We start from the raw sequence: 27,150 nt of genomic DNA on the forward strand, positions 1-27,150 counted from the left end.
CCTTGTGAGAAAGACAGATGTTACCCCCTCCTGTATTCTCTCTCTTTCTTCCCCCTTCTGCTCTTGAGCATTTGTTTGTTTGTTTGTTTGTTTGTTGCTTTGCTTTGCTTTTCAGGACAGGGTTTCTCTGTGTAACAGCCTTGCCTGTCCTGGAACTCACTTTGTAGACCAGGTTGGTTTTGAACTCACAGATCTGCCTGCCTCTGCCTCCAGAGTGCTGGGATTACAAGGGTGTCTCACTGTGCCTGTCACTTTTTTTTTTTCCCCCTGGAGCTGGGGACCGAACCCAGGGCCTTGCGCTTCCTAGGCAAGCGCTCTACCACTGAGCTAAATCCCCAACCCCATACCTGTCACTTTTTATAACACCTTTATAACAATGTTTTCTTCATCACAGTAGCTACTGCTTGTCACTAACATAGCCTTGTCGATAGGGTATAAATGTTATCTAAGAAGGACTTGAAAAAAACATATGTGACAATAATGGAGCTTTGAAATGACAGATTTTATTAGGCACTTTGGGGATATCGTGTTACAAAGGGTTATTAGACACATTAGACGACAGGGTGCAAGCATAGAAAGAATATCTAGGACAGACTGCCAGCTCCATCCTCGGCACATCCTTGCTTACAGACTTTTCAGAGAGAGGTAAAGTTATAAAGCAAACAAGCTATAACCCAGTTAGCACAGTATCTACACACTGATCACGATACACTTGGGTCCTCCGGATGGAGCCGGCAAAATTAAGTTAGAGTGTATTCCATCTTTGTGACCCGTTAGAAAAAGAAGAAACGGTTTAGATTTCTGGGTAAGAGCAATAGCTAGCAATCCCGCAGTGATTTTTGTTATTTCTCGCCATCCGAATATATCCTTGATCACCAAAGTGAAGGCCCCAACTATAAAAGAGAAAAAAAATAACAAAATTACAAAATAATATAATAAAACTATATTTTATCTCCTTGCTTCCCCTAAAACATTTATATATATATACATATATGTATATATATATGTTTAATCAATCAACAAATTAAATAATTTTATTTTATCTACATTGGTGATTTGCCTGCATGTATGTCAGTGTCTGATCCCCTAAAACTGGAATTACAGACAGTTGTGAGTTGACATGTGGGTGCTAAGAACTGAACCCAGGCCCTCTGGAAGAAGAGCCAGTGCTCTTTATCCACTGAACCGTCTCTCCGGCTTTATAAGATGTGTGTGTGTGTGTGTGTGTGTGTGTGTGTGTGTGTGTGTGTGTATGTTATTATATATAATATATAATATACATATACATATATATATATATATATATATATATATATATATATATATATATATATATATACATAGTCTGACTATGTAGCCCTGGCTGGCCTGGAATCTTGTATGTGGAGTGGACCAGGCTCTATCTTCTGAGTGCTGGAATTAAAGGTGTGTGTTACAGTTCCAAGCTTCTTTTAAGCTTTTTGTTTTGACTTGTTTTTCGTTTTGTTTAGACAAGGTCCCTCTGTGTCACCCAGTCTGGCTGCAAGCTCAGCAGTTCTCCAGCCTTGACTTTCCAGGCCTGGTGTTACAGGTGTGGCCACCACATATTGTTGACCATACTTATTATATTTAAGATCAGTAATATAAGATCCACCTGTGCATTCTAGGCATGCCTTCTGCAAGGAAAGAGTATATTATTCATAACACTCCATCTCTAAATGTTTTTGTACAACAGGGTCATAGGTAATGAATTTTTTGTTAGAAAAGAATCACACAAAGCCCAGGCTAGCCCCAAACTTATCATATAGCTGAGACTGACCTTAAACTCTTAACCCTTCTGATTCCGCCCCTTACAGGTATTGTGTGACACAACGTCTGGCTTAAGGGCAATAACTTTCCAGCGTACACATTTCTTGAGAAGCACTTTTTTCTTTTTTTTTCCTTTGGTTTTTCAAGGCAGGGTTTCAGGGTTTCTCTGTGCAACCCTGGCTGTCCTGGGACTTCTGTAGACCAGGCTGGTCTCAAATTCAGAGATCTGCCTACCTCTGCCTCTTGGGCATTAAAGGCACACGCTACCATCATCTGGCTTCTAGAAACATCTGTCAAGAAGTACTTTTGAGTAACTACTATGAAAGCGATACACAACAGTTAGTTCTGAAGCAAATGAAGAATAGTATGGTTGTGAATTATCCAGATGAGACTTTCTCCTATTAAAGCTGTGGAAAACTAGAACATTCTACTTAGTGCAGAAGTGAACTGCCTGGGACTAAAAGTTTTCCCGGGGTCTGCGTACTCAAGAAGCCGCATAACTGGGCACACAGCAGCGTCCCACGCTGAAAATCCTCGTGCCATGGAGATGGAAGCAGAGGACCCGGAGTTTTTGCTCCTCTGTGGCTACATAATGAGGCCAGCCTGGGCTACATGAAAGCCTGTCTCAAAAAAAAAAAAAAAAAGAAAAGAAAAGAAAAAAAGAAAAAGAAAAAGAAAAAAGAAAGAAAAGAAAGAAAGAAAGGAAGAAGCTCCTAACTAGGGAAAAGACCCTAAACTAAACTAAAGAGAAGCCCAATGAGTAACAACGACAACAAGCTAACATGTGTCCACACCAAGGAGATCATTGCTGTGATGGCTTAAGAGTAGATCAATGTTTGAAGTTTCCTCAGCTGCTTTCCCAACAGCCCATGCGAACACCGCCATCTGTTAGTTCCTCACAGGAGACCTGAAGGCACCCATCCACCTTGACTTACAGAGTTTACGGAGTGTGCGTTTCCAGGAAGCCCTGAGTATTCAGGGTTGGACTGTGGCCTGTCCAAAGTCCACTGGAATTCTACTCCCAGGACATCAAAAATGTGACTTTATTTGGAAGTAGAGGCACTGCAGCTGTCATTAATTAGGATAAAATGAAGTCATTAGGTCAGCCTTAATCCAGTAGGACTGAAGTCAGCACAGTGACACCCCACATGGAGGCCATGTGGGAAGTAAGGGTGCGAGAGGTCTGTTCCTACAAGTCAAAGAATGGAAGTACATGGCTGCAAGCCTCAGAAGCTGCAGAGGTCTCAACTCTGTCTGTCTGTCTTTCCTTCTTGTTATTGTGTGTGTGTGTGTGTGTCTGTCTGTCTGTCTGTCTGTCTGTGTGCGTATGTGTGAGATATGGCCCAGGTTGGCCTTGAAATTGCTATGTACCAAAGGCTGGTCTTGAACTCCTGACTCTCCTGCCTCCACTATCCAATGCCAGGATTACAGACATGCACCACACTGGTCTCTTTTTATCATCATCAATATATAATGATGATGATGATGATGATGATATTTATTACTAGTAATAAATATTTCACTCCTTTTTTTTTTTTTGGAGCTGGGGACCGAACCCAGGGCCTTGCGCTTGCTAGGCAAGCGCTCTACCACTGAGCTAAATCCCCAACCCCGCTAGTAATAAATATTAATGTAATTTATTATTATTATATTTTTAAGACAGGATTTCTCTGTATGGCTCTGGCTGTCCTAGAGCTCACTCTGTAGGCCAAGTTAGCCTCCATCCCACAGAGAATCCACTTGTCTCTGCCTCCACAGTGTTGGAATTAAAGGTTTTCAACACCACCACCTGGCAAAAAACACTTTTTTAAAGATTTGCTTTTATTTTATATGTATGGGTGTTTTGCTTGCATGTGTGTCTGTGCATCATCATGTGTGTGCAGTGCCAGTGGCAGTCAGAAGAGGGTGCAGGATCCCCCTGAAACTGGCTGTCAGCCACCAAGTAATTATATATATTTTTTACTAACATATTTAATAAGAAATTCCCATGCCAAGCAGTGGTAGCACATACCTTTAATTCCACTACTGGGAGGCAAAGGCAGGTGGGTCTCTTGAGTTTGAGGCCAGCCTGGTCTACAGAGTGAGTTCCAGAACAGCCAGGGCTACACAGAGAAACCCTGTCTTGAAACAAAACAAAACAAACAACAATAAAAAGAAATTATCATCTATATCCAAGGGTATACAGTGCATATGTGTGCCACACATTCTGAGGCAAAAGAAGAGGAGCAGTAAGACGTGGCCATCGTGTGAGAGAACTCCAGAACTGAGAGCTAACAGTCTGGACACTCTGTTCATTATCTCCTCTGCCCGAGTCCTACCTGCCTGCTGCTGCCATACCATTCTACTCCTGTGAGCATGACTTTCTCAGATCCACGTCTATAAGGAGCTTCTTCCTCATAGTCCTCAAAAGTACACTCATGTTCACCTCTATCCTCTAGCCTCAAGAACTGGAAGGCAGGAGCTTCCGTTGTTTTGACGGTTCAGTGGTTAAGATCACATACAGTCCTTCCAGAGGTTGAGTCCAGCACCCATGTTAGGAGGATCACCAGCACCTGTAATCTAGCTCCCTGGGATCTGACTCCCCTAGCCACCTTGGTCCTTCTGCACATACACATAATTAAAAATAAAATAAACCTTTAAAGATATTTGTCAAAAGATGTATGTCTAATTGTGTGTTCCTGGGTAAGTTTATGTACATGAGGGTGGCCACTGGGTCTTGAAAGAGCGGGAAGGGCTCTTAACTGCTGTGCTGTCTCTCTGGCCTCTTCATCCCTCTTTCTGTCTAACAGTTGTACTCATTGTGCTTAGGTCAGTTCAGCGGATTATTGAGGGGTCACCGTGTGCTAGAGTGGAGCTAATGATGATGAAGGACTGTGACCAGATACAGTCACACACAGAACAGTACAACTTTAAATACAACATGCAAAGTCCTGCGCCTCAGTATCTGCAGGACAGCTTCCTACCACAGGGGCTGGCGAGATGGCTCAGTGGTTAAGAGCACTTGCTCCTGCAAAGGACCCGGGTTAAATGAGTTCCCAGCATCCACATGGTGGCTCACAGCCATCTGTGACTGCAGTTCTGAGCTGATGCCCTCTTCTAGGCACACAAGTGATGTCCGCCTTTAATCCCAGAACCCAGAAGGCAGAGGCTGGCAACCTCTGTGAGCTCCAGGATAACTTAGTCTACATGGTAAGTTCCAATCTAAAAAAATAATAAAAGGATATTTTACTTATCTCAAACATTCAGAGATTTTTTTTTCTGAAATAGATAATGTCTAAGCTGCTTTGGTTAAAAACTTTTATTACATTTGTTTTTTAAATTATTTATTTATGTATATGAGTGCTCTGTCATTTACATATAGTCTTGCATGGCAAGAGAGGGGATCAAATCAAATGGATGGTTATGAGACACCAAGTAGGTACTGGGAATTGAACTCAGGACCTCTGGAAGAACAGCCAGCATTCTTAACCACTGAGCCATCTCTCTGGCGGGACATTTATTTTTTCTTACTAGATGGGGAAGGCATGTGTGAGTGAAGGTCGGAGAACAACAAATAGGACTAGCTCTGTGTCCTTCTCCACATAGGTGCTGTAGATTAAGGCAACACTGTATGTATGAAGTCTGTAACTATAATTGTGTTATAATTTACTCTAAATTAAGTGAAAATTGTAAATCAGATGTCAGGAGGCTGGCAAGGCAGACAGAGAAAGGCAGACCACTTGGCTCCTCTCCTAGGACCTTCACACTGACCGATACCCTAGTGAGGCAGCAGCGGGAAAGATGGATTCAAGAGTAAAACGGGTGGGACTGGCAAGATGGGCAGGCCAGTGTGGTCGTTTGAAGGAGCCATTTCTCTTCCCCACATTCTCTGGCACCTGAATACACGGTCCCCAGCTGATGGCTCTGTTGGGGCAAGCTTGGGAAGTGTGGCCTTGTTGGAGCAGGCGTGGCCTTGAGGACTGGTTTTGAGAGCTTACAGATGTGCACTATTGTGATTTTGCTCTCATTGCTTCTTGCCTGGAGTTCAAGATGTGATCTCTCAGCTGTTCTGCTGCTGTGCACAGCTTCCTGCTGTGATGGTGATGGGCTCTTATCCCTCAGGAATCTTGAGTTCCAAAGAAACCCTTTCTTTGACTTGGTCATGGTGATTTATCACAGCAACTGAGAAGTAACTAAGACAGTGGGTGAAAACACTTGCCAGGAAGGCTGGTGACCTGGGTCCAATCTCCAAATTCCAGATATAGACACTCATACACCTCCCATACCCATACCCACTCCCACCCCATACGCACCTCCCACACACCAGGCACTTTCATATACACAGTAATAAAATAAATAAAATAGGAGGAGTAAAGAGCATCGGTTCTCAGGCTCAAGCAAGAGCCAGGCAAGAGCTCTCTGAAATCGAGTCGGAAGACGTAGGACAGAGGCAGACTCCAAGGCGGCTTTTGATGGAAACTCTTCTTGACTTGAAACTCGATTAGCCTTGGGAAGGTCTAGGAGGCTGGTATAGTATATTGAGCCCTCAATACCATATTATCTTTTGGGTAACAATGTTATGTCATATGATTTACTGATATGGAAAACTCTGGAGGGAACAGTATGGTAGAGAGAGAACTTAATTCTTTGGCCATACTGAGTTTGGAGAAAGTAAATTGTCAGAGTGACTATGACCAGGTAAAAGTGAAGTTGTGGGCCAATGCTACAGGTAGTGGAAGAGATTTGAAGGTCTCCATATTATAGGTTATGGTATAATCATGACTAGAATGATATATAATCATTTGGGTTCCCTGGGCAGTAGGGAATACCAACATTCAAGGTCTAGCTACAGGAACAGTGTTCCTAAGAGGGGCTGAAAGGGCTGTGGATGTGGTTCAGAGGAAGAGCCTAAGGAGCATGTGCATGGCCCTGGGCTTAAGCCCTAACACTGTCCAATGAAACTTACCACCATGAACGCCCTACAGAGCATACAAGGAGCAGGCAAGGAATGGTGAAAAAAGCAAAGCGAGAAATGGCAGTGTACATGTGTAATTCCAACACTTAGGAGGCAGAGACAAAGGATGGCTGTAAGTTCAAGGCCAGCCTGGAACACATAGTGAGTTCTGGGCCAGCTAGGAGTAATAGCAAGACCCTCTCTCAAAACATTAATGATATGAAATAAAATAAAATAATAAGAAAATTATTATAGAAGACAGATTGTGAAAACAAAGGTGAAGATGGGTGTCTTAGTCACTGTCCTGTCGCTGTGAAGAGGCACCATGAGTATCACAGCAACTCTTATAAAGGAGAACGTTTAACTGGGGCTGCTTTACAGTTCAGAGTCAGTCCATTATCAGCATGGCGGCAAGCATGGGGCTGGAGCAATAGCTGAGAGCTACATCCTCATCTGCAAGTGTCGGGGGATGGGGACAGGGACTGGTCTTGGCCTGGCTAATCATTTTAATCTTCCTTAAATAGAGCCACTCCCTGATGACTAAGCATTCAAATCTATGAGCCCATGAGGGCCATTCCCATCCAAACCATCATGGTGGGCCAGTGAGTAACTTCCCATAGGGTTTTGTAAGAAGCTACAAATGCTCATCCTTGTTGCTATGGTGACCGGCATCATAACGGCAAGAGTATATTTGCTGATGTGCCCTCCGGTCCTGACAATAAAACCAACACTGATGTGTTAATGCATTACCTGTTTTTCACAAGCCAGTAGTCTTTCCCATCAAGAGTCCCATAGCCAACCACGAGAACACCATGATTCACATTCTCGGTACAGGAGGGGTCATCATAGACACCTGAGAATCAAACACAGACGGGGAAGAGGCAAGTGCTATAGTATAGTAAAACACACTTGGAGATATGACAAGGCGACTTAAGAGATCGTAATTGTTTGTCCCCAATACTCCGTCTGCTTTCCTTGACAAGTGTGAGGCTGACCCAGAGACCCCTCAGACATTTATTATACCTATCCACGCTTTCTAATTCTCTTAATTTATGTACAGTTGGCTGCATTTCTTTGTATGAATTCATAAATTGTTTTGTCCACTTTGAGCCTTTTCTAAATTAAATGCTCCTCAGTCATATTGTAACTTTCTGCTGTACGTAAATACAGAACTCTGCATTTAGTGAGCACTGGAGGACCGTTTTACTGAGCTTCGCAAGATGGCATGCATGTACGGTTTTAAGTGTCAGCCTTAAAGAAGTGTTAAGTGCCCTCCCTTATGGCGTCCCAGGACAAGGTCTCACACATAGGCTGGACCCAAACTTGATATGTTGTCAAAGATGACCTTGAGCTTCTGATCCTCCTGCCTCTGCTTCCCGAGAGTGGAGATGACAGGTTTGTACTACCGTGTGCTGGGGATTGAACCCAGGGCTTCATGTATAGTGGGCATACATTTCACTACCTGAGCCACAGCCCCATTCCTTTTCATTTATAGGCAAAGGGTGTTCTTTGTTGTATATGGGCCTCCTTTTCTTTATCCACTCAGAAGTTGATAGTCACTTAGGTTGTGGAAATTATTCTGCAATGAACTTGAGAGATGTCTTTTCAGTACATTGGTTTCATTTCTCTGGGATATATTCCTGGTAGTGGAGTTGCTGGGTCAAATGGTAGTTCTATTTTTTACTTTTTTTGGGGGGGGGTTTCTCTAACATTTTCCTTAAAGGCTGTACTAATTGATATTCTTATGATCAGCGTGTAAAAGTTCCCGTGTCACCAGCATTTAGTTTATGTTTGAGACTTGGTCTTGCTAGGTAGCCCTGGATGGTCGGGAATTCACACGCTATATACTCAATGGCCTGCTGAGCTTTTGGTTGACTTGACACCAGCTAGATTATTTGGGAAAAGGAGCTTCAATTGAAAAAAGGCCTCCATCAGATTGGCCTGCAGGGCATTTTCTTGATTAATAATTGATGTGGGAGTAGGTGCCATTCTGGGGTAGGTGGTCCTGGGTGAAAGAAGAAATCAAAGCAAACCAATAAACAACATTCTTGGGGTTGGGGATTTAGCTCAGTGGTAGAGCGCTTGCCTAGCAAGCACAAGGCCCTGGGTTCAGTCCCCAGCTCCGAAAAAAAGAAAAGGAAAAAACAAACAAACAAACAAAAAAACAACATTCTTCCCTGGTCTCAGCGTCACTTACCCATTGGCTTCCCTTGAAGATGGACTGTAAATAAACATTTCTTCCCAAATCGTTTTTGGTCTGTGTTTTAACCTAACGAGGACAGCCAGGCTGGCTTCAAACTTGAGATAATCCTCCTGCCTCTGCTTCTGAAGTGCAAGAATTGCAAACATGTGCCAACAGGCCTGATTGCACTGTCATCTTCTTCTCTTCAAGATTTACTTATTTATTTTATATATAAGTGCACTGTAGCTGTCTTCAGACACACCAGAAGTAGGCATGGATCCCAATACAGATGGTTGTGAGCCACCGTGTGGTTGCTGGGAATTGAACTCAGGACCCTGGAAGAGCAGCCAGTGCTCTTAACCGCTGAGCCATCTCTCCAGCCCTGGCTGTGTTCTTTTTTTTTTTTTTTTTTTTTTTTCTTTTTTTCGGAGCTGGGGACCGAACCCAGGGCCTTGTGCTTGCCAGGCAAGCGCTCTACCACTGAGCTAAATCCCCAACCCCCTGGCTGTGTTCTTGATACAAGATCTTGCCGTTCTGTTTTGCTGGTCTGTTCCTATGCTGACACCAGGCTGGTTGGCTGCTGTAACCCGGGAATGTACGCTCAGGTTGTATATTGTGATGTCTCTGGCTTTGCTCATTTTGTTAAAATGGCTTCGGCTATTGAGGGTTTCCATGGTTTCATGCAGTCTTTAGATTAGCCTGCCTAGTTTTGTAGAGACTCTCCTTGATATTTGACTCTTCGTTCTGTAAGCAGCGGATAAAGCTAAGTCCTTCCCCTCAGTGCGTCTTGAGTCTCTCTACAGGTCTTTTCTGCTCAATGGATAAATGTAATATTAGCCCCTCCCCACAGTTGGAAGTGGAATCGCTTTCTTGATTTTTAGTTTATATACTGCACTCTTCGTGGATTTAAAACAAACAAGCAAAAAAACCTGACTCTTTTTTTCTTGTTTGTTTTGTTTTGGCTTTTTGATAGAGTAGTCTAGGCAGGCATCAACTTTCTCATCCCCTCTCCCTCCACCCCCACCCCCACCCCCTGCCTCCAGAATGCAAGAATTATAGACAGGACCACCGCACACAGCAGCAGCAACTCACCTCTCCTGTGGGAATTATGTAGCTGGCCCCATGGTTTTCAATCTCAGGGTTTTAACCCTCGCTCCCCGCTTCAGCCTGAGTGACTTAGGCTGGTTAACCTTTTTCTTTAATTATGGCTTTAGATTTATTTTTTTTATTTTATGTGTGGCAGTGTTTTGCTTGGTTGTGCACCACAAGCCTGCCTGGTGCCTGAGGAGGTGGTGAGCCTCTGTGTGGGAGCTGGGACTCCAGCCTGCGTCCTTTGTAACAACAAACGTTCTTAACCACTGAGGCACCTCTCTAGACTCAAGGTGGATTAACTTTCCATGGAGGACTCAGGTGTAAATTAGAGTTACCGAGTGGATTAAATGACATAGATACACAAGAAGCCTAGTGTAGCAGTGCCAGTAAGTCTTAACCAGTAGGATCCGCCAGTTAGAACAGGGTACCAGCTGCTCGGTCTGTGTTAAGGGAAGCAAATCAGACGCTGGTGCCTCATATTTACCACTTTGGTAGAGGAAGAAGGAGGAATGGCTGGCATCGATGCCCACAGAGACAGGCCCTTTAGTGGCCACTGCTTCTTTCAGAGCTTCTTCGTCGCCAAAGGGGAGCTCAATGTACCTTGAACACGTGGCAGCTCGATTTTTTGGGTCATAGTGACACTTTTCATCCTACAAAAAACCAACCATAAAGCCTACTTCAACTTCCTGGATTTCGATATGATATCCCCCCACACCCGACACGTCGCCCCCTCCCCACTCCACCCCTTTCAATGGACTATGACTGTGATCCTCCCACCCCGCCCCGCCCTCTGTCCCTCTGTCCCCACCAGTCTTTCTTCTTTTGTTCTGAGTTTTTCTGTTTGTAAACACTGACTCAAGCTGGACTTGGTAGTCTGGGTTTATAATCCAAGCCCTGGGCCAGCAGGAGCTGTGAGACAGCACAAAACAAACAAAACTCAAGGGACAGCACCAGGGAGGCAGAGGCAGGTGATTCTCTGAGAGTTCAAGGCCAGTCTGCTCTACATAGTGAGTTCCAGAACACCCACAGTTAAATAGGGCGGCCGTGTCTCAAAAGCAGAAGATAAGACAAACAAAACCCAGGAGTTCCAGATGTACGTTTGCTGAATATGTAACTGTGTTTCTTCTAAACACTGTAATGGGAAAAGAAGCTGAAAGGAATGAACCGAAGCAAGACTGCTTAAGGTAGGTTGTTTTCGAGTGATAATTATTTAAAGTGTGAGTTTATTGTGTTTATTGATATGTGTGTGGAGGTCTGAGGATGACTTACAGGTACCCTCCCTGGGATCGGTGAGTAAACTCAGTTCATCAAGCTTGACCACAAGTCCTTTACCTAACGAGCCATCTTGTCAGTAGTGATACTTTTTTTTTTTTTGCTTATGTTACTTAACAGAATTGGTTAAAAAAAAAGAAAAAGAAAAGAAGAAATCTTGTGGTAAATGGGATACTATCATTGATACTTTAAGTGGAAGAGTGAGCTAGCTAATGACCTGAAAACATCTCTGGGCATTGAGGGTTGCAGGACTGAAAAACCAAATATCAGATAATACACAGAAGGCATTGTTACCATGGTTTCATCAAGCCTGTATTTAAATATGAATGACACTTGCTTGTTTGAAAATATTTTCTGTATAGGGAGTGGCAGCAAACCCTATAATTCAACATTTGGAAGGTACGGCAACAGGACTTCAAAGCCTCCCCAGCTGTGTAGTTAGTGAGTTCGAGACCAGCCCGGACTACATCATGAGACTCTGTAACAAACAAGGACAACCCAAAACCCCAGGGTAGATTAAGAAGGTCACTGCATTTCAAAGAGAATTCTTGACAAGGAGGAGCTGCAGGTGGGGCTCTAGAAGGGGACCCCGCAGTGCTTTGTTGGTGCCAGTGCAGCAGTGGTGAGGAACTAAGTCATAGGGGACAAACGTGACGCACCATGGCTTTGTAGGGATAGGAAGCGTCTGAGTCGATGCCTCCGTTATCGATGATGTACTGGAAAGCTTCGGTCATGAAGCCACCCCCGCAGCCTTTATTCCGGTACTTTTCTTCGGTTGAGCAATCCACCAGGTTCTGAGCACTGAGAGACACCAGCTTCCCCGTTTTCAGCTTCAGCTGCCCTTCAAGGGCCCCCACGGCGCTGAAAGCCCAGCAGGAACCACAAGAGCCCTGAAACAGAAGAATCGGTGTGGAGTCCGTATGGCTCCTGCGGTGCAGAAGACAGCTCCCGCTCGGCCAGGAAGGGCTCCCCGCTGCACTGAGGCCTCCTTCTCTCTTTGACCATTAGAAGGCAGACAGTCTCCAGGCAAGGACCTGCCCTGGTGGGAAGAATGTCAGGTCACAGCAGGCATTTTGACTGCACTGATAGTAGACACTGAACATTCGCAAAGTCTCAAACCATCTTCCCCTAGAAGGAAGACAGATGCCATAAGGGTTAGTTAGGACCCAAACCCTGAGGTGCCTATTTAACTTACCAAAGTGGACCTGGCCACTAGATTCTCTCAGCATCCCTTAGTCCCTACCCATTACAGGGTATGGTTCACATAACCTGGCCCTGCCCTAAACTTCCCCCAGCCCACGCACTGGGTTGCCCTTCCCCTATTTGCCCTTGTTCCTCTATATAACCAGCCATTTTGGTTACCTGGCCCTTTTCTTCAGTCTCTTACTGTCCTAGCTCTCTCCGATCCTCACACGGGACGGCTCATGGCCCTGTTCACTCTGGACTCTCCTAGATGTCCCTGCCTCAGGCTCTCTCTTTTGTCTACAATAACCCTCCGTGGTCAAAGCCACTGCCATACTTAGGAACACTCACGTTCTTTCTTTTCTCTTTCTTTCTTTCTTTCTTTCTTTCTTTCTTTCTTTCTTTCTTTCTTTCTTTCTTTCTTTCTTTCTTTCTTTCTTTCTTTTCATTCAACAAGAAAGACAAAATAACTCAGGGCCAACTGAGCCATTCAGGAGGGACAGAGAGAGGCATTTTCACATACTGTGTTCTAAGGGCACATTGCACCTCACATCGAAGAAAGGCGCATGCGCATACCGATTGCAAACAATACACCAGGACACACTGTGAATGGGCACTGGGCAGGATACTGTTCAGAGTCAATGCTATACATCCCAGGTGACACTGCACGAGGACTGCAAGGCTCGGTGGCCTGGAAAACAGGCGAACCAGCTACCCGAAAAGCAATAAGGAGATACACTCTGAAGGCTCATCATCAAGTGCCATAGACAAGCCACACCACTTGACTAGAGGCTCGTCAGTGATTGACGTCCTTCATTTCCACCCCTTATGAAGCCTGATGCCTAGGGAAATGAGATGTAAGGCAGATTTCTAGAATGTTCATCCAGTGTCTTCTCCAGTCACCATCCCTCAGAATAAAATGCAGCTTAAAGATTCCATTCCTGTGGCTGGAGAGGGCTCAGAGTACTTGCTGCTCTTGCAGAGGACCAAGTTTTGGCGTCCAGTATCCACGTGGTGGCTCACAGCCTTCTGTAACCCCAGCTCTAGGGATCTGATGCCCTCTTCTGACCTCTGCAGGTATTGCAAGCTACAACACACACACACACACACACACACACACACACACACACACACACACACATACACACACACACACACACACACACACACACACACACACATACACACACACACACACACACACACACACACACACACACACACACACACACACACAACATACACACACATACATACACACACACACACACACACACACACACACACACACATACATACACACACACACACACACACACACACACACACACACACACATACATACACACACATACACACACACACATACACACACACACACACACACACACACACACACACACACACACAGCCAAAACACTTGTAAACGTAAAATAAATAAATCTAAAAGTTTAGTTCCTCTTTGTGCTCATTGACATTCGTGACAAGAATCCACAAACTCCAGTGTTGCTGTCTCAGAATGATACCTGATACAAAAAGCTTTAGCCATAGGATAACCATTTTCAGACATTACTGTCATAGACTCTTTAAAAGAAAAGATTTGAGGGGTTGGGGATTTAGCTCAGTGGTAGAGCACTTGGCCTAGCAAGCGCAAGGCCCTGGGTTCGGTCCCCAGCTCTGAAAAAAAAAGAAAAAAAAAAAAAAAAGATTTGTTATTATTGTTTTGTATATGTATGTGTGCATGCACGTGTAGGCAACCACAGTGGCCAGAAGATGGTGTTGGGTCCCCTGAAGCTGGAGTTACAGGCTGTGTGGGTTTCTAGTTATGGGTATTGGGAACCAAACTTAGATCGTCTGGAAGAGCAGCAAGTGCTCTCAGCCAGCATGGCTGCAGCACACCCTTTAATCCCAACACTTGGGAGCCACAGGTAGGCAGACCATAGATCAGGCCAGCCTGGTCTACAGAGTGTGTCTTTCAGGTTACAGAGAAACCCTGTCTTGGAGAGAGAGGGGGGAGGGAGGAGGGGAGGGAGAGAGGAGAGAGAGAGAAGAAGACTTTTTTTTGCAAGCTAAGAGGCCAAGATCCAAAATATGAGGGGAACTTAGTTTAGTTTCGTTGTGAGTTTGAGACCAGTCTGGGCTATGTCTATAAGCTGAAATAAGTCATAAATAAAACTAAATGAAAACAAACAACAACAAAACCCTTAGGATGCAGTTGGGCAGACGAGAATAACGAAGCAGCCAGGGAGTGACAAGAAGACAGTGAGACTCACTGCCAGAGCGTGCAGCGGGACAGGAAGAGAGCACTCAGCCAGCAGGCAGAGGCTGGCTGGTGACACTCACCTGGTATTTCACATTAGTGACGCAGCCCTTTTCTCGCCAGTCCACAGAGTCAGGCAGTGTCTGATTAGAGCTTGACTTGAGAGTGCCACTTCTCTTCCAGTGCCTGGGAATTCTCAGAGAGCCCATACAACCTATGACTTCTTCAGGTGTCTAAAAAGCAGTTAACATCACTCTCACTTAGAACCTTTAGTTTTTCCTTCTCCTCCCTTCCCCTCCTTGTGCATGTGTTTGTGGCAGCTGGTGCACCATGGGCTCCCTGTGAAGTCAAGAACATCCTGCAGAATCAGTTCCTCCTTCTATTATCTGGGTCCCAGGGATTGAACTCAGGCTGTCAGGCCTGGCAGTAAGTACCTTTACCTGGTGAGCTATTTTGCTGGTTGACTCCCATCTATCTTTCTATCTTTCTTTCTTTCTTTCTTTCTTTCTTTCTTTCTTTCTTTCTTTCTTTCTTCCTTCCTTCCTTCCTTTCTTTCTTTCTTTTTTCTTTCTTTCTCTCTTTCTCTTTCTTTCTTTTTCTCTTTCTTCCTAAGAATTACAAATGGGAATATATTTTAAAACTAAGAAAAATGAATAGTAGTAGCACCCAAGTAATTATAACTTGACTGGGAGGTGAACTGTCTGTGGTAGTTATCTAAGGTGACTGTGGGAGCTGTCTGAGGTGACTGTGGGTACTGACTGAGGTGACTGTAGGTACTGACTGAGGTGACTGTGGGTGCTGACTGAGGTGACTGTGGGTGCTGACTGAGGTGGCTGTGGGTACTGACTGAGGTGACTGTGGGTGCTGACTGAGGTGACTGTGTGGTGGGTACTGACTGAGGTGACTGTGGGTGCTGACTGAGGTGGCTGTGGGTACTGACTGAGGTGACTGTGGGTACTGACTGAGGTGAGCTCTGTGTCTCTCTTTAATCTTGCACTTTCCATGATCAACATAGTTTAAGCAGCGGGAAGGAGAATAGAACATGGTAAAAACTAGAAGTTACAGACTTTTGATTGACCGAAAGGCAGATTCTTGCAAAGCAATGTATAAAGCAAGGCAAGCTGCTTTCCCTCAGAGAACTACAAGGATACAGCTACATTTGAATAGAAAGTGGTTTCAAGGATGTTCCTTTCCAAACCCACTAGGAAGTATTTTTTCCTTATTATTTTTTTATCTTTTTTTGCCTGTGTGTGTGTGTGTGTGTGTGTGTGTGTGTGTGTGTGTGTGTGTGTGTGTATCTGGACTCTCTGTGTCCAGTTTGATCTACACTGGCTGCCAGGATATGCAGGCCTGAGCCATTTCCCCATGCCTGGATTTTGTCTTTACTTTTTTTTTTTTTTCCTTTCTTTTTTTTCCGGGCTGGGACCCGAACCCAGGACCTTGCGCTTCCCTAGGCAAGCGGCTCTACCACTGAGCCAAATCCCAACCCCTTGTCTTTACTTTTAAAGTAATGTGATTCTTAACTTTGGCGGCGTATACATTTTTTTTGGTTGTGTAGACCAATGAAGAGGGCCAGGATGCAACTGGCAGAGACCATTCAGTATTTATAGGCAGCATACAAAAGAGAGACTACGGCACCAAGGTCCCACACGCTCCCAGTAAGAAAGGAGAATAATACCCTGCCCCTGACCCATATTCCAGTCCTGGCTACACAGTTTCTTTTGGTTTGGTTGTTGATATCCCAGTGTACCTTCAAATTACTTTTGACCACACAAAAATTATGGGGCAGTGGACTGTGCCATGGGACAGAAAACCTGGTAAGGCTGAGCTGAACCCTGGCAAATCTCATAACTGAAAATGGTAGGCATTTAAATCTGCTCCTGACCAGGTTCCTGTCATGAACACATGACGCTCCATTGAGAGTGACAATCAGTCACATAGGGATAGCACCTTGAGTCCTACATGCAGATGGGGCATCCCTAACATCTCAGACCAAGCCAATGGAAAGCATCTGCCTTTAGATCCCAGCACACTCCAAAATGTCTATAAGGTTCTACCCATGAGGTTAAAGTGGACACGAACCATTTCACCAACGGTCGTCTCAGAGCGCCTGTCAATTCCAGAGGTAACGACACTTCAGGGAAAGATTCTCTCCTGAGGCTTTCATCAGGACCTCGACCTGGCCCAACCAGCTGGGTGCTTGAGCCTGCCACAGCCACTTCCTGCTCCATGGCTGGACCTTGGCCCCTATCTGCCTGCTGATACCAACTCCAGGACAGCGGTGGCTGTGGCAGAGGCCCGGCAACCCGCCTTGCTCCAGGTTCCCCTTGGAGAGCTGCACCTCTTTGGCTGCTCAGGCCAGGCCAGAGCTCCACAGATCCCTGAGGACAGTGCTGTGCACAGCCTGGCACTTGCCCACTCATGAGATAGGGATTGCTTGTGTTTTACCTACCAGGTCTCCCATGTGGTTCATGCCCACACTGTATGAGTGCATTCCCATAGAATGTTCCAGATTGTGAAGCATTATAAACCTGAGATTCTTTTCCCAGATGAGACGTCGTACGTCTTCTTCATTCTGAAACAGAAGGAAAATGAATGCAAGTGAACTTATTTTATTGATTTTAATACCCATCCCCCCCGTGTGTATGTGTGTATGTGTGAGCATGTGGGTAGGTTTGCACAGAGGTCAGAAGAGGACATCACACCCTGTGAAGCTAGAGTTTCAGATAGTTTATGGGCCACCCACCCTGCGCCAAGCAAACCTGAGTCTTGTGAGAGCAGTAGGTGCTCTCAGCTGCTGAGCCGTCTCTCTAGTGCCCCAAACAGTGTTCTACTAAATGTGGGTCTGTCTAAAAACATAGACAAAGGACTACATCCACAACAACTGCTAAAATCACATTTTAATTCGAATTCTTGCTTTTAATTTTTAGATACTTATTAATATATTATACAATTAATATATTATACAATTATTAATATATTATACAATATATAGAATTTCCTTCTATTTTCCTTTTTTATTTGTTGTAACATTGATTCTTAAAACTCCAAACTTAGAAGTTTGTGTTTGATGCAGGTCCCTTACAGGCAATAAGCTCTAATCTTTCTAGATCTTTCTTTCCTTCTTTCTTTCAAAGACATAGCCTTGTTATGTAGCCTTGGCTGTCCTAATAACTCATACTGAAGCTCAGGCTGGCATCAAACTCACAGCCATCCCCCTGCCTCAGCTCCTGCATGCTCCTCACACCTAACTATGTAAATATTCATAAGATTCTTTCTCATTCCTGAAAACCAACTCAGCTAACTATAAATTTCTGCTTCTCTGGCTATTTGAGGTTGGGGTTTTTTGTTTTTTTGTTTTTTTCATTTTCTTCTGATAATCATTTGTCCTCATTAAGGGAATCTATTTCTATGATGAAACACCATGACCAAAACAACCTGGGAAGGAAAGGGGTTATTTGGTTTGAGTTTCCACATCACTGTTCATCACTGAAGGGAAAATCAGGACAGGAACTCAAGCAGGGCAGGAACGTGGTGGCAGGAACTGATGCAAAGGCCGTGGAGGGGGGCTGCTTACTGGCTTGTCCCTCATGGCTTGTTCTTATAGAACCCAGAACTACAGTCCTGGGATGGCACCACCCAGAATGCACTGGGCCCTCCCCATCAATCACTAATTAAGAAAATGCACTATGGGGCTTGACCGCAGCCTAATTTTATGGAGGCATTTTCTCAGTTGAGGCTCACTACTCCCCAATGACTGTAGCTTATGTCAACTTGACATAAAACTAGCCCTACTACTGCACCACTACTGCGAGTCGGAATGTAATTATTATACTTCTGACTTTCATTTTGATTTTTTTTTTTTGAGACAGGGTCTCATGTTTAAGATAGAATAAGCACATGGTGAACGCATTTCAAACCCTAGAGGAGAAAAGTAGGACAAGAAAGAGTGAGTCTAAATAGCCCGAAGGGATGGAAAAGAGTAAGTTAATTTGGAGCTCAGTTATTAAGGTAGGACACTTGTTAAACGTCATGTTCCTGAGCTGGGAAGATGGCTCGGTCACTAAGTGCTTGCTCTGAAGTAGGAGAACCTAGCTTCATGTCCACAGTACCCACACCCACGCATAGAAAATACCTGAAAGGAAGTGAGGGCTAAGGGCGATCGATGTCTGCGGAAACCGTGAGGGATTAGACCCCGGGCTTCCCAAGAGTGCAGACAGCCCAAGGCTTAAGTGGCATAAACTGAACATAATGACACACACACTCAGGGGGTGAAGCAGGGAGGTGTCTGAGAGTTCAGTCATCCTGGACTTCACGGTGAGTGCCACACCAGCTTAAGATACAGACTGAGGGGCTGGAGAGAGGGCTCAGTGGTGAGGAGCACTGGCTGCTGTTCCAGGGGATCCAGGCTCAGTTCCCAGCACCCACAGGGCAGCTCACAACCATCGGTAACTCCAGTTCCAGGGGATCCAATGCCCTCTTTTGACCTCTGAGGGCACCGCATGCACACTGTACAGAGCCATACATGCAGTCAAAACACTCACATATGTAAAGTAAAAATAAAATAGAAGATACACAGGGAGGCCCTGTCTCCAAAGATCACAAAACAAAGTGTTTTATATAATTTACCCACCTACATGCATGAATATACATACACTTCAATTAACTGTTAGATTATTTATATAGTATAATATGGTTGCTATGTTGTATTGTGTAGGGGACGTTGAGGGAAAAAATAGTCCAGTCTATGAGGCTGGAGAGGGAGAGAGAGCTTAGTGGTTAAAAGCACATACTGCTCTTGAAGTGGACACACGTTCTGTTACGTTCTGTTCCAGCACTGATGTTGGTGATGTAACTCTACACACCTCTAACACTAGTGCCATGGGGATTCGATGCCCTCTCCTCACCTTCTCAGATCCCGGCCCTCACGTACACCCACCCTTACACAGATTCACTCAGATGTGATTTTTTAACGTCTACTTGTGTTTAGGCTTAGATGTGTTTGCTTTGTTTAATCTTTAGCACTTAGTGATTCGTGCTTGTGTGTGTGTGTGTGTGTGTGTGTGTGTGTACATGTGGGCATGTCTATAGCACATGGGTGGAGGTCAGAGGATCACTCTGTGGGGCTGTTTCTTTCTTTCCACCATGAGATCTGGTGATCCAGCTCACACCATCAGGCATGTGGCAAGTGCCTTCACCTCGCTGCCAGCCCCCCCCCCCTTTGAGGTTCTGATGCCCCCTAGACTGGCCTCAAACTCACTAACTCACTACATAGCTAAGTATCGTCTAGAACTCTTGATTCTTCTGTCTCTACCTCCCGAGTACTTGGGATTTCAGGTGTGTACTATAGTGCCCCACTACAAGGAGTATTTCCAGTGCATAGCTTATGGAATCCATAGATACGGAGCGTGCAGTTCTGCAGAGGCAGCTATAAAAACTTTGGTGAAATTCAGGGTGATACCGATTGTATCCAAGGATTGGAAAAATTAGATTAGAGGAACAGCCAAACTACTCAGAAACAATCTAGAGACTCAATGTAATCCCTGTCAAAATTCCAATAGAGTTCTTCACGAACACGGAACAACCTGGAAAGTTTACACAGAGCTACAGCCACCTCGAACTTCCAACACGTCTTGAGCAATATAAACAAAAGAGTAGGCGTCACATACCTCACCCCAAAAGGCACCACAGGCCACAGTGCCAAGGCACACAGGCCCGACAGTGCACGACAACAGAGAACCCAGAGAACAGGCATTTATGGCCAGTTGATTTGTAGCACAGATGCCAAAAACATAGAAAGAACAACCTCCTCGCTCTACTAGGGTGGGAACCTTGATCTATTTGCAGAAGTTTAAAACCGGGTCCTTACCTGGCACAAAAGAATCACAATTGACTGAAGATAAAAACAGGAGGTGACATGGTTCAGCGGGCAAAGGCACCTGTAGCCAAGCATGATGACCTGGAACCCACGTGGTGGAAGGCAAGAATTCCCCCCATTCCCCCCAATTTATAGCACCATGTGTGTGTGTGTGTGTGTGTGTGTGTGTGTGTGTGTGTGTGTGTGTGTGTGTGTGTGTGTGTGTGTGTACACAGAAAAAATAAACCAATAAAAATGTAAACAAACAGCCGGTGTGGTGGTGTACCTTTAAGCCCAGTACTAGGAAGGCCCAGGGGCAGGGGATCTCAGTCCTGGCCTACACACAGTGAGTTCAGGATACAACGAGCTATGAGATTCTGTCTCACACACACACACACACACACACACACACACACACACACACACACACTTTTTTTTAAAGTACAAGAACAACAACCTGGGATTGAGAGATGACTCAGTAATTAAGAGCACTTACTGCTCTTGCGAAGGACCCCAGTTCAGTTCCCAGCTGACACTGGGTCCTGGCTGCTGCTTCCAGATGCAGGGGATGCAATGCTGTCTCCTGGCCTCTGCTGATTCCCACATGTGCACTCACACACACACATACGTTGACACATGCCATGAATACATGTAGGGGGCTGGTTCTGATGCTCTGATCAGGAACCTCTTATTGACACTGAAGGCCGTCGCCCCCAATTGTTTTTTGAACTATCAATAAAAATGTCAGTTGCTAATGGTTGGGTGGAAAGTAAGAGGCAGGACTTGCCGGTTCCGAAGGCGAGGAGAGAGGAAGAGAAGAATCAAGATATTGGGGGTGGGGAGTTGGGGGGCTTAAGGGGGACAGGGAAGACTCAGAACTACAGGGGAAAATGTAGGCAGAAAGAGAAAGCCGTCTAAAAGCATCTTGGGCAGTTAGGCCAATGGGCTTCACAGACGGTGACTGGGCAATTAAACTGAAGGCAGATTTAGAGGTGTTGAGCTAGGATTGAAGGAAAGGGCATGATGGCTGTGGGAGGCTTGGACGTGCCCGGCTGTTGAGCTAAAAAGTGTATTAAAAATAAATAAATTCATGTGGCTTTCACCCACGGATACGAGAGAGCTCCTGGACTGAGTGCGTGCATCCAGCCAGGAACACAAAGTCATGTAGACAAAACTACACACTACATATACAAATAAATCATATGAGTAAACAAGAAGACTTAAAACATAGAGGGCTGGAAGAATAGGCTTAGTGGTAGTCACACACACACTCACACACACGCACACACACACGCACGCACACGTGCACACACATGTGCACACACACACCCCCCACATGCACACACAATTCTCAATCATAAACAAATAAATGTAACACAGATATTTCAATCAACTGAAGACAAACCTCCCTGTGGTCTAGCAGCCCCACCCCGTTCTGGATATACATCTAAACAAAGCGAAACCAAGACATGGGAGAGATTCCCCCGCCTGTGTTTACTGCAGCACCATTCACAGTGACGACGATACAGAACCAGTTGATGAGTCTTACCTAGATAAAAGGACAGACAAAAACATGGTACAGATACACAGCCTACTGCTAGTGAGCCTTTAAAAGGAGGGCTTCTGTCACACGTAACAAGATAGGTGAAAGCGAGCACGTTCCGTTGGACGATCCAGGCACAGAAGGACACTTAGCCTCAGGGTCTCCTTGATATTTTACCAATATCTAATTCACCCAGGGTGTAGCACACAGATTCCATCCTCAGGACCAATTAATTAACCAACTAATAGATAAAATAATTAAATACAAAAGCCACACTTGTAGACGTAGGCAGAGGCTGGAGGAAGAGCGATTGGCAGATGGGGATGGGAGGGTGTGAGTCTCTGGCAAGAGGAGTGAGCTGCCTGCTGTACAGTGGATTGTTAGGACCAATGGTAAACACCGTGTACTTCAATTCGTGTGCTAATTTGGAAAAAAAATATTATATAGTTACAGGACCTACTTGTTTGGAGTTATGGTTAACATTTCAAGATTGAGCAACAAGTGTGCTCGGAAATAAAACCTAAGCACAGCGTCAAAGAAGAGAAGTAAGAGCAGCAGGCATGGTGCTCACACCTTAGTGCCAGCATTCAGGGCTGGGCAGGTGGAGCTCTGAGTCTGAGGCCAGCCTGGTCTACAGAGAGAGTTCCAGGACAGCCAGGGCTGCTATGTAAAGCAACTCTGTCCGGAAAACAAAACAAAACAAAAAACAACCAATCAACAAAAAAACCAAAATTCTATCTTGAAGCACTTCTGTGGGCCAGAGGCTGTACTGAGTTTTAAAAATATTACTTACGCAAGTTAAGAGCACTTGCTGCTCTACCAGAGGACCCAAGTTTGGTCCCAGCTCCCAAATCAGTCAGCTGACAGCCACATGCTGTGGGCCTGACCACCAGGCCCCTGCACTCACATGCATGTACAGACACACAGACACATACTTAAAAATAAAATAAAATTGTATTTTTTTAACTGGGGGCTGGAGCGTCTGACCCAGTGGTTAAAACACTTGTTGCTCTTGCAGAGGACCCAGGTTTGGTTCACAGCACCCACATGGTAGTGAGTTTACAAATAGCCATGATTTCAGTTCTATGGGACCCACTGCTTTCTTCTGACCTCCAGGTGTGGGGTTGGAGGCCTGACACCTGCAGGCATGTAGTGTGTCATATATAATACATACACACAGGCACATCACTAATACACATAACAAAATGAATAAGTCGGGAGAAGGCACTGGGCTGCAGGAGTAGCTCAGAAGGTAAGAGCCCCGGTGGCTTCTTACAGAGAGGATCCAGGTTTGATTCCCAGCACCCACCTGGCAGCTCAGTTGTCTGTAAGTCCAGTTCCACGGGATCTGACTCCCTCTTCTGTCCTTAAAAGGTACTGCACACATGGTACACAGACACATCTAGGCAACACACTCACCCACACAACATTTTAAAATGTCTATTTTTATCTCTCTCTCTCAGTGCAGTGTGTGTGTGTGTGTGTGTGTGTGTGTGTGTGTGTGTGTGTGTACATGTGAATTAGCGTGTGAATTACTGGTGTGAGCAGTGTTTACGTGGAGGTCTCAGATCTTCCCCTTCCACACTGTGAAACGGGGTTTCTTGTTTGGCCCTGCCTGTTCCAGGCTGTATTGCTCACAGCGGTTTCTCCACCTCAAGTTAGGAGGACACGCTACGGCGCACACGCCTGAGCTCAGTTCCTCAAATCTAGCCAGTACTTTACCCACTAGGCCACCTTCATAGCCAAGGGTTTCTGTTCCTCAAATGTGCCAAATGTGGTCTTTCCTGGGAGTTCTGTGCGTGTTCCCTGGCCCTGGACTGTCCCTCCCTTCCACCCCTTTTGTCTGTTGCCCTTTCTCTCAGTCCTCGGCTCCAATGTTGCCTGATTGGCTGGGCTTTCCCTCGCCCTCCTACCACACCCCTGGTAGGAGGCAGCACCACTGTCGTCCAGGTCCCCACTCATCCAGGCCTTGCTCTATATGTTCTCCTGGTCCGTCACCATCAGACCTATGCCTGTTTACTGACTGAGTACAGTTTCTCACACCATCACGAGAGCTCCATGGCAACAGGAGTGTGCTCTGTTTCTACCCAAAGCAATGTCTAGCCAAAAATAAGTGCACAGTGAGCCTAGAGAACACTGCTTGTTGTCAGGGGATGGGGAAAGCAGGGCGCTGTGCAAAAGCTCACTGCTCAGGGGACAACCAGCTACCTGATCCTTGTATTCCTTCTCATGCGTTTTCTTCCAGAGATCCCAGTGGTGGTCCAGGGTAGGGTCTCTCTGCAGTTGCTCCATTGTCACAGAGCACACCAGGGGCACCCAAAACAGCCATCTCCGTCTGCTTAAGGGAAGGGCACAGAGGAAGCATCGCCGTTAGCTGTGTGTATTTTGATCGCATAGTTCTCTTTTGTTTGTTTTTATTTATAAAGATAGGTCGCTCTGCAGCCCAGGCTGTCCTGGAACTCATCACACAGCCCAGGCTACCCTGTAGCAGTCTGCCTGATTCCAAATCACAAGTGCTAAGATTACAGGTTCAGGTGTGCACCATCACCATGGCTGCAATGTGTCCTCAAAAGTCTTCTCAAAAGAAAGGAACAACGTCTGTCAAAGGAACATAGTCCCGTAAGTTTGTGACACAGGTGACTTCCTGGAATGTTCAGGATAAAGAAGAAATTATGTCCAAAATACTACAGTAGTAATTTTAATGCTTTAAGGAGGGCTCTTCACCTGGGCAGTAGCATATGCTTTTAATCTCAGAATTCAGGAGGCAAAAGCAGGTGGATCTCTGAGAGTTCATGGGCTAGCCTGATATACATAGTGGTTCCAGGACAGCTATGTAGACAGATACTGTCTGAAATAATAATAATAATAATAATAATAATAATAATATCATCTTCAGAAAAATTTCCAAATGGGGCTGGAGAGATGGCTCAGTGGTTAAGAGGCTGCTCTTCCAAAAGACCTGGGTTTGAGTCCTGGCCCTCATAGTGCAACAACCAACTTTCTATGGCTTTAGTTTGAGGAAGAACTGTTGCCTTCTTCTGGTTTCTATGGACACTGCATGCATTTAGTGCACATACACAGGTGTCGGCAAAACACCCATGCACAAAAAACTTAAAAAAAAAAGAATTTTTCCAAACATAGTTGCAAAGTTAAAATCAAGGACTTTCTAGGATTTTCTAATGAATCTACTTTAGGAGAATTCTCCTTCCCCCTTCTTTCTTTCTTTTTTTTTCTTATTTATTTATTTTTATTTTATGTATATGAGTGCTATATCTGCATGTCAGAAGAGGGCATCAGACCACATTATAGATGACTGTGAGCTACTGTGCGGTTGTTGGGGATTGAACTCAGGACCTCTGCAAGAGCAGACAGTGCTCTTAACTGCTGAGCCACCTCTCCAGCCCCCCTTCCTCCCTTCTTAAAGAAACTCTCCTAAGGAGGACATGTGTCTATCTTAAGGGGTCACCACTACAGTGTATGTACAGCAACACTACACAGAACCTCATTAATATGTATAATCGCTCTCTTTTCTCATATCAGTCAAAATTTAATTTCAAAAATAAGCCAGGTACAGTGGTGGATACCTATGGGCCCATCTTAAGAAGCCAAGGCAGGAAGACTGTCTCAACAAGGGAGTGAGTTCCTGGCCTGTTTAGGCAACACAGATAGACCAAATCTCCAAATCAATAAATAGGACTGGGGATATAGTCCACGGTGTGACGCTTGCCTCGTATGGGTGAGGTCCTTGGCCTGAACATGAACACCAGAGTTAATACAAACGACCAAGCAGCTCAAGTGTCACTGTCAAACAGACAAACAGACGCTCCCTCACCTTTAGAGAAAGCTAAAGGTCAACTCCCTTCTTAGATTTTTACACGCTTGGGTTATTTTTCTTTTTCACATTTTCCCCCAACAAATCAAATATCTGTTTCAAGGGGATATCAAAACCTGGTGAGGTATAGTCGCTCACACTTTTGATCCCAGCACTCAGGAGACAGAGGCAAGGCAGAAAGAAGTACCATAAGTTAGAGGCCAGCCTGGTCTTTATACTGAGTTAAGAGATGAGACCCAGGGGTTGGGGATTTAGCTCAGAGGTAGAGCGCTGCCTAGGAAGCATAAGGCCTGTTGGTCCCCAGCTCGAAAAAAGAAAAAAAAAAAAAAAAAAAAAAAAAAAGATGAGACCCAGGGTGTTGGGGATTTAGCTCAGCGGTAGAGCGCTTGCCTAGTAAGTGCAAGGCCCTAGGTTCGGTCCCCAGTCGAAAAAAAAAAGAAAAAAAAAAGAGAGAGAGAGAGAGAGAGAGAGAAATGAGACCCAGTCTCTAAAAAGCACAGTTAACGCCCACTCCATTCCTATATCTAACAGAAATTCAGTAGTCGCCTGAAACTGGATTGATTGGTTGTTGTTGTTACTGTTGTTATTATTTTAGGTTTTTAGACAGAGTTTCTCTGTGTATCCCTGGCTGTAGCTGGCCAAAACCTCAGAGATCCGCTTGCCTCTGCCTCCCCAGGGCTGAGATTGAAGGCGTGTGCCACCACTGCCCGCTGAAACTGAGCCTTTTTACCGTGTGAGCCTTCAACTCATGCTTCACAGAAACCCAGGTTTAAGCCTCATCGTAGAGATTCAAGTCAACAGGAATCTCTCAAACAGACTCTTCCCAATCAGAAAAACAAGAGGTGAGTGGGTGACATGATTTTTGTTTTCAGCCTACTTCCTGAAAGCAAAGATTTAAAAAGCCCGCAGCTGGCTGATGAAAAGATAGAGAATGTTTAAGACCACATATGGACAAAACAAAACAAAAACCAGACAGTACGTACATGGCAGCATGAGCAGGAGTCCTCATGGTCACCGTGAAGTGTGGTGCTCACTCCAAAGATGTCCCAGGCAGCAGGAGGCTGGTCAAAATGACTCTAAAAAGAAATCGGAGCTTGTCACATGAAGCATCCACAACGAGGAAGTGAACTTTCATTTCGGTTTCATTTAAAGACTTCAGAGAGCAGTTGCCTCCAGGCCTCTCCTTCTCACTGTGGGGCCGTGTGGGTG

The 27,150-nt window shown here is 45.1% G+C and overlaps 1 protein-coding gene across 2 annotated transcripts; it reads right to left on the reverse strand.

Annotated features, from left to right (window-relative positions):
* Positions 1-483: 483 nt before the first annotated feature.
* Positions 484-27,150, reverse strand: Ctss (cathepsin S). Of its 2 annotated transcripts, none has more exons than XM_032897736.1 (8): positions 26,925-27,150; positions 24,318-24,447; positions 17,162-17,284; positions 14,793-14,942; positions 11,927-12,157; positions 10,480-10,645; positions 7,472-7,574; positions 484-893 (listed from the first exon to the last, which is right to left on the reverse strand). In XM_032897736.1, the coding sequence occupies exons 1-8, from the start codon at positions 26,948-26,950 to the stop codon at positions 794-796; spliced, it is 1,029 nt and encodes a 342-aa protein (XP_032753627.1). In that variant the 5' UTR covers positions 26,951-27,150; the 3' UTR covers positions 484-793. The 2 variants fall into 2 exon arrangements, with proteins under 2 accessions (XP_032753627.1, XP_032753629.1); XM_032897738.1 differs by having other exon boundaries at positions 24,318-24,444; positions 26,925-27,118.

This window comes from Rattus rattus, chromosome 3, assembly GCF_011064425.1.
Source record: "Rattus rattus isolate New Zealand chromosome 3, Rrattus_CSIRO_v1, whole genome shotgun sequence".
Classification (NCBI taxonomy): Eukaryota; Metazoa; Chordata; class Mammalia; order Rodentia; family Muridae; genus Rattus; species Rattus rattus.

What these genes read in the sequence shown, in the direction of transcription:
- Ctss (XM_032897736.1), bottom strand. Translation starts at nt 26,950, where the DNA reads ATGAGGACTCCTGCTCATGCTGCCAT. An exon ending in AGAAGGAATACAAGGATCAG is followed by an intron (nt 17,285 to 24,317) that starts GTAGCTGGTTGT and finishes CTTCTGTTTCAG; the next exon opens with AATGAAGAAGACGTACGACG. An exon ending in CCTATCCCTACAAAGCCATG is followed by an intron (nt 10,646 to 11,926) that starts GTGCGTCACGTT and finishes GGTTTTTTGTAG; the next exon opens with GATGAAAAGTGTCACTATGA.